The 8352-nt window shown below is 48.3% G+C and overlaps 1 protein-coding gene across 1 annotated transcript in view; it reads left to right on the plus strand.

Annotated features, from left to right (window-relative positions):
• Positions 1–7806, plus strand: part of LOC144151057 (uncharacterized) — a 211397-nt gene extending 203591 nt beyond the window's left edge. Inside the window, exon 2 of the mRNA XM_077682293.1 lies at positions 5255–7806. Coding sequence (XP_077538419.1) covers positions 5255–5534 — 280 coding nt within the window. The 3' untranslated portion in view covers positions 5535–7806. The remainder of the gene's footprint in view (positions 1–5254) is intronic.
• The last annotated feature ends 546 nt before the right edge of the window (positions 7807–8352 follow it).

Genomic DNA, 8352 nt, shown 5'->3' on the forward strand with positions numbered 1-8352 from the left:
ATATATATATATATATATATATATATATATATATATATATATATTACTTGTATGGGCATCCTTTTCTCGTCCTCTGGACCAAGAGACCACCCGAGAAAAGCAATCACGAAAACAATAGTAATAGCAACTGTTTTTTTTATACGACACAGCCAACACAAATCTCCGAGAAGGAGAGGATAACAAATAAATGAAGGCAAAATACAGGAGAAAAATGAGGTGAGGGGAGGGCGGGAACAAACAACTGATGCATGGACGAGAAGAAAGAGGACAGGCAAACTTCACACTACCGCTAACCTATGGGTGGAGAGGGGGCTTGGGGGTCACTAAGAGTTTATAGTGTGCACAACACATTGTGGTTGGGGGGCTGTGGGGGGGGGGGGGGGGGGGGAAGGGAGGGAGTACGCACGCAATATAGCACTCACTGAAGCCACTGAAGAGACACATTGCTTTTACATGAAACCTGACCGCAAGCCGACAGGGAATAAAAAGAAAGGGCGGGGAGCTGAAAACTCCACACCTTCTCAGCCTCCCCCTCCCTCTTTTTTTCCCTCACCACTTTCGGTTGCAAAAAACTGCAGTGATTTGCACTATCTCGCTGTTTTGGATATTACCGGGGTGCAACTCAGCGCTTTCCTTTGTTTCCGTCTTTCCTACCTTTTCTCGTTACGTGCGTACCTTTACTTTACGCATAGGCCCTCCGTCGTCTCGGACCAACAAACCGCCTGCTTCTGTAACATGACCCCAGGCTTCCTTGTTTACGGGCCCGTCTCTGTGCGGCACCTAGTTAACTCACTCCCGTGCACGGGTGTTACTTGGCCACTATAACCAGGACTTGCAGAGTGACTGTTCCGCAAAAAAGGAAACAAGAAAAAATTAACATCGTTGTCTTGGTAAAAGCAATGTGTCTCGTCAGTGCATACTGTCATGCGTTCGTCCTCACAACAAGTGTTGTGCATAGAATGAACCCCTTACTTACTCCTACCCCCTCCCCCCGTTTAGACAAAGGTCGGTTGTAGTTTGTCTGTTTCCTTCCTCTTCCTGCATGTCTCAGTTAATTGTTACAAATTAATTCACATCCGCATAACATAACCCTACCCCCCTTCGTACTTTTATTTCTCTTCATTTGTTCTTTATCCTCTCCCTCTCAACGACTTGTGTCGGCACTGCCGTATAGTTTACCAGTTATTAATATTTTCCCCCTACTATTTCGCTTTTGCCGAGTGGCCTCCTTGTCGAGAGCGAGGAGAAAAGGATGCCCTCACATGTAGCATGTAACCAGTCTACAAGCTACGTTGATGAATGCTGTTGTGCTTCCAAACTGTTGGTGAATTAAACAGCGTAACGGTAGGACAATAAACGCTATGCTCTCCCTCATTATGCTTAAAGGGACACTGAAGGCAGCTAGCAAGTTGGGGCTCAGACGAAATTTCAACTTCCCCGTAACCATCTCAGCGTCTGTTCGTCGGCAAAAGATGCTTTAATTGCCGAGAAATTACCAATTCAGAAACGCACTTCATTCCTCGCGCATTTGATGACGTTTCGCGTGACGTAAACGGAGGCCGGAAGCGAGTGAGACAGCGGTGTGGGCCTAGCAAAAAAACAACTAAATCTTACCAAGCGAATCATCGCGGCCGCAGGAGCTGAGGAGCCACTGGTGGCCCTCTTGGCGCATACTACAGCCAATTTGGCCGCCCTAAACGTCCGCAGGCTGCCGCTCTGTGTGCGCCAACCTTGGTTCCGCACGGGACGTGCGATGGTGGGTAAACAATGTATGTGCCTCACGACCTTTTACTTTACTACAAAGCATCTAGCGCACAGCGCAACCGCAGCGAAAACGGCGTCAGGGGCGTTCTTACGCTTTTCAGTCTCGTTATGGCACGGCGGGCTAGAGCGGCGGCGCGGGCTGTGTTGATACCAACGCGTGCGCGCCGCCGCTCTAGCCCCGGCCGTGGTTATGGATAGTCTGGTTTTAGTCGCTTCGGTGCACTCGGCTTGATACGTGGCGCCACCTGCTAGTTCCGCTTGTAACTGCGCCAAATGCCAGTGTGAAAATGAGCCTAGGTACTATGTAGGTACAGTGGTGCACCAGGACATGAATGGCAGTACGTGTGAATTTGCGTGCTAGTACTATGCAGGCGTGCCTGTGCACTTTCGTGCAAAACTCCAAAAAGGCATTCACATTTACAGCTCGACAGATGCGCTTACGTAGAGCGTGGAGGTAACAGGCATGTGACTACGTCGAACCTGCAATAACCATCGCAACCGCCACCGCCACCGCCACCGCGACTTGGCCTGAGCATGCCAATGGCGCCACGGCTTGAATTAGGCCTGTACATTTATAATTGTTTATGACTTATGAAAGCTGACGAGATAAAAAAATATTTTACCCGTTTCTTTGAGACCGTGTGTGCGCGCTTCTCGTTCTGTTGTTCCTCACGTGAATCTTGGCACATGCGCTCAGTCGCCGTTTACGTCATCTCTGCTGGACGACTGATAACTTCATTTTGGTATTATTTACGAGATTATTTGAGAGGTACTGCCCTAGCGGAGACTGGTATATTCATTTTCTGGGGGACGTCATTCTATCTATTTAAAGCAACTTCGGCTTTTGTCTTCAGCGTCCCTTAAAGATATACATATATATATACACACTGTTCAAAAATCCGCCCAAGATTAACAGCATCACGCTTACATCTACTGTTACGACGATGTTTCGCAGTGACCGCTACCCCCAGAAATTCTGCGCAACGAATATGCCAGTCTTGGTGAAGCATCCACGTGACCATAGGGAGAAAAAAATACACAGAAACGCTTCGCAGCGAATATTGCTGCCTCGACGAGGTCTTTGAGGTGACTTTGGAGGATAGCTGCAACAACGACGAGGATTCCAGCACGGAGCCTAGATCGATGACGCGTGACGCACCAGATGCATGCTAAATTTCTCAGTGAACTTTTTTCAGAAGCACCAAGGCACCGAATGATTTTGAAGCTGCTTAATTAAACCAGATGACGTTATTCGTGGCGCACGCCAATGTGCACATCAGCAGCAAACATCCATCACGAACCAACTGATATCCATCACGAACCAACTGACATTGCAACATTGCTGTGCAATGTTGCAATGTCTGGGGTCGATGGCCGCCGTCAGGCAGAGTTAATCGGCCTTTTGCCTCTCCTCCCGAGACATGGTTTGTTTAAATAAATAAATAAAGCAAGTGTGCTGAACGATATAGTTTTATATCAAGTTGAGCCAAATAAATGTTTTGTTTTTGCCATTTTTCCGCTCTGCACACCTGCTGCATTAATCCATTTCAAGTAACATATTTTCATATTTGGGGGTTTAACGCACCGAAGCTACACCTTGGCTACGAGGGCGCGCCGTAGTGGAGTGCTCCAGATTCGTTTTGACCACCTGGGGATCATTAAGTAAGCCGAAATCTCGACACCCGGGTGTTTTCGCTTTTCGCCTCCGTGTGAAAAGCAACACCGCGACCAGGATCAAAACCGCGTCCTTGGCCTCAGCAGCACAATGCCTTAGCCACTGAGCCGTTGCGGCTTGTTTCAAGTAAGATATTTGGATACACTGGATACACCTGGCTATATTTCTAATTCTTTTAACAGCGAAGCTGTCTAGGCAAATCGTTATTTTTCGTGTCCGCAGTTAAAAATACCAAGAAAACCCCGGGCATACCCACTTAGGGAGATTTGCCAAGAATGCCGAGCATACCCTTTCAGAGAGATTGGCCAAAATTGCCCAAAAACAAATCCAGAATTTGCCGTAATCGTGGCAACACTTGCTCGGGTCGAGAAAGACACTTATAGCGCACGCCCTTCCAAGGTGGTGTCCAATGATTATCACTTCCAAAAAGAAAAATGGAGGAAGCTTACACTTATAGCAATAGTGACGGTCGTTGCGGCAGTGAATAAGAAGCAAATCGGCTGCAATCCTGGACTTAAACCGTCGGGATGGTAGTGAAGGTTGCATACAGCTTCGCTACCTCCAATTCTCACGCGTTAGTGTGAGCTCCCTTTATTTTTATTTTTTTCTGGGGGGCTTTTAATAAGCCGTACTGTTGATAAGACGAGCAAGTTTTCGTAGTTCCTTCCAATTCGTCTGAACAGGATTTTACTGTATATGCAATGAATCTTATTGATCATTGCAACCCGCTGTTTGCTGAAAGAGGGACGCACCTCTTGTTTACAACATCGCAGCGGTACTTACAGCTATACCGATTTACGTTTTTACGCGTTGCCAGCTCCCACTCTTTCGTTGCCAGCTCCGACTTCGCTACGGGGGTGATGTATAAAAGCGCCCGAATAGGTTACGTACGATTCGTTTTATACAGAAAAGTATTCAAGGCTTCGTTCGTGCACGTCTCGGCTTTCATTTTGGCCTTCAAATCACTCTTTAATCTGACCTCTGCGGGATATCGTTATTGAAGTAAGCCAAAAATACCAACGAACCAGCATGGAGTTGTTCTGTGCGAATGCTATGGAGGTGCTTTTAGAGCACCGTTACGAGTAGCGTAAATCAAACGACGAATGCAGTCATAACGTGACCACGTGCATAAACAACGGCACGGAAAACATTACGCTCGTTTTGGTAACTACGCCACATCACTACGCGAACACTTTCAAAGCGATGCGGCGCGTTTAGCGGGTGTTTCAACAGCACGATGCCTCGGTGTCTCTTAGGCCTGGCGACACCGTCGGGCCGCCAGTGTCGTCAGAGCCATTTTAGTTAGCACCTTTAGCTACGGTCGCCTGGCCCTTGGAATACAGCGGCGAAGCACGATTGGGCTTTTTTTCATCTACCGCCGGCGCCACATACAGCTCCCTTCCGCCAGCCCGCGATCTCCACCGCTAAATATACTGCGCAAAGGAATAACGGCCTCCAAAACAGGGCTCGCCATCTAAAAAATTTCTTCCGCCATTCAAACATGTCCGCCGCATTTCCACGTCCACGCCGAGACCGCAAGGTTAGAGCCAACCACACATAAATCGAGAAGACTTGGGACAGTTACAATTTACGAAAATAAGCATCTTTGACCCCTCGCTCCCATAGTGGGCCCCCAGAACGTTGCCGCGATCCGTGGCGTTACTCCGGAGTCGCCATGACGCCTCTACTTACGGCTCACGTTGGGCACTTGTGCATAAAAGGACGTACAAATAGAGTTTTGGGGCTCCGTTTAGTGGCTGCACGTCTAGCGTGAGGGCACATGAGCTGGCGTTTCTTTACAGTGTTTCCCCGCAGTGGTCATGCTGTGGCCCCTGTTGTTGCTGGTGGCGCAGGTGCCCTGGGTTGGCCCAGCGACCGCACACGCTGGGACACGGACGCCCGGGACCTGCTGGCCCTGCACTACCTGTCTGGCGGAGACGGCAGCAGCAGCAGCAGCGGCCGGCCGGCCTGGCCAAAGCGAGCCCTCAGCCTCTTCGCCCACTGGCGGCCCCAGTACAGCACCGGCGGCGACGAGCCGGAGATGCCCAGCGAGATCTCCAGAAGGCCCCACGCGCTTCCGCTTCGTTGGGGCTGAGGAGCCCAACCGTCGGGCTGTCTGCTTTGCGGCTGCACACATACCACACGGCGCCACGCCGGCCCGCCCGTCATCGTGCGCCGCTAAACTCGCTGTTGTCGCTAGCCAGCGAAAGTGCATGCCCCCTAAGATAGCCTCGGTTCTCACAGTGACATTACCGCGCGACTGCCTGCCGTAATCGAAGAAATCAATGACACCTATGGCTGGCCACAGGCAGAGACACGATGAACTCGTTGATACACGGCTTGTTTAATTCCATTGTTGCTGCGAAAAATTTGTGCGCATTATCGAGTTCTTGTAGGCAGCATCCGCAGCATAAAGCTTCAAAGCTTGAATCCTTGTAGTCCCTCTCCCATTGGATTCGGAGAGTCACGTCGTCCTTTTCTTTCTAACGCAACCGACGAAGGGGAAACTACCCATGGTTCCTCGGCAGTACAGTACACCAGTGTTCGGGCTAGCAACGTTCGAAGGCTCCCATGCGATACGGCAAAAATTATTCACGATATTTCGCCGTACTCGCCACTGCTGTGTTGCTAAAATTTATCTGCTGCTTATCGATGACTGTCATCATGACAAGCACTTATCGACGAACAATTCCGCCCCTTTCGAAACGCTGTTAGAAGGCAGAATGTTAGTATCAGGGCTGAGTACTGATACCCATGACGCTCGAGAGTATTTTAGCTGCCACAAGGTCCAATTTAAGTGAGTCAAAATTTAAACCCATTAAAAATTTTCCCTAAGACAAGCCACTTCTATGGGAGTATTTTAAAAGAACTTCATGGAGCAAGAGTGGCGACTGGTGTTGCACACGTGTGAAAAGTCATAAAATATTGAGCCGCCCTTTGTCCCACTTTTACAACCTGTAGAAGTGGGTCCGCACCGCTTCCAAAGTCATGTGGATTTACACACAATACTCGGGAAGGATATGCGGAAGGAGCGTTCTTTCAACGTGACTTCTCTGCGGTGTTCTGCAGCAGTGATATTTGAAACGGAATTAAGTACGAAGCGAAGACTTAAGGCATCGGATGAACTACGAACCGTATTGTGTTTAATACATAACTGATTATAATACCGCTCTGTTTGTACAACATCGCACAGACTGGAGAATATTTTAAGAGAGACGAACACGTGCCAATATCTTTAGACATAATACAGTTTAGCACTCGTTTGCAGAAGGTTTCTATGTGGCACAAACATGTGAGTTTTTACACAGATTAGCTCACCACCTTGGCGTTAATAATTAGGAAATGCTTCGAGGTTAAGTGAAACTCGAACCTTGGCCGAGGAAAAAATGACAAACCTCGAACACAAAATACGTAAATACGCATGTAAAATTCAAACAGAAGTATGGATTGCGGACACAAAATTGAGTTAAAACACGCTGGGGGCCAAAATGTATGATCGCCTTGTTTTACGGAACTTCCCCGTGAAAGCTATGAATAAAGCACTTCCACATTAGGCTCAAATAGAAGGCGAATTTATATTATGGAAGTATAAAAATGGTAATTTTTCCTGGATAGGTGACATGTTTACCAGAGATTCACGATGCCTGATTTAAACATTAGTTTTAGCTCAGTTCCTCTAACAAAGTATCAGGTGAATGTCATTTTTCAGTCGGTTTGTGCTCGTACTAAATCTCCCGTCCAGAAACGCGTTATACGCGCGCTATACGTATCATGAGCGTACGCTTCTAGGCACCACGCGAGGGCGGTTTGTCGCATTATTAATGTGAAAGCATTATTTAACTTGGTACGCGGAATTTTCGGTCATCCGCTGCTTACAACATCGGGTTTTCCGCCTCATGGGTTGCAGAATACTTTGCATTAAAACATAAGCATCGCATTCCTGACCCTAATTGTAGCGTGTTTAAGGTGCGCTCTGTTGCCGAGGTCGTTTAGCACCTGTCGCCGCTTTGTAAGTGTGCGTTCCGCGTGACTGTAGGAAGCGTAAACTGCACTACGTCCAAGGGCTGTTGCCTCAATTTACCAGCTGTTTAAGAAGTTCAGCTAACTATAACGCTGCGTGTTAGGTCACGGTAAAACTCCGTGCTGGATATGCGGGGAAGCCAAGAAAAAGTTGCCGAACCAGGACGCCCTAATATCTGTGCTGTAACATAACGAAAAGTTCATGTGCTTCATGCCACGTAAGTTGTGGAGGTCATTCAAGTTGCGTAAACACACCATTAAAGAAAACGTTCCTCGTTTGTCTATCAATAAAGTGGGCTACGAAGCTGTCGAAATTGCTACCCGAGTGTTGGTTGGGCAGATATTCTTTGGGGGGGGGGGGGGGGGGGGAGGGAGGGAGGGGAGGGTGTGTGTGTGTGTGGGGGGGGGGGGGTGATATAACATCGCCGACGTAGGTTTGCCCAGTGTCTCGCACCACCTGATATTCATCATGAGCACTTCCCATTTGTACGCCCTGTGTAAGATGTCGAGTATATCACCCGTAGCAGGTACTACCTGCATGAGGGTAACGAACGATATGTAACGATTTAACGATATCGATTCCCTAACTCGCATGCTTGGACTTTAGAGTAGGTTACTGTGTTGCGTTGTTCGCTGTCTAATAAAAGTTGCAAAGTTGTGCCTGTTGCATTTACTATTCGTGCGTACTAAAGCCCAATTTGGAGGGTGATGGAGCCCTCTGTTTAGAATTGTTGAACCGAACAGGTTCCATGACACGGCGGTAATCCCTCATGTCGTACCCACGGAGACAGCTCGCACATCCAACGCCGCCCGTATTAGGATCATGCATGCATTCCTAATCTATTTCATTTGATATGGCCCTGTATTCAATTCACGACTTGTCGCGAGCCACT

The sequence above is a fragment of the Haemaphysalis longicornis genome, unplaced genomic scaffold (assembly GCF_048455015.1).
Source record: "Haemaphysalis longicornis isolate Haplotype H1 unplaced genomic scaffold, Haemaphysalis longicornis Haplotype H1 scaffold_1, whole genome shotgun sequence".
In the NCBI taxonomy this organism is placed as follows: Eukaryota; Metazoa; Arthropoda; class Arachnida; order Ixodida; family Ixodidae; genus Haemaphysalis; species Haemaphysalis longicornis.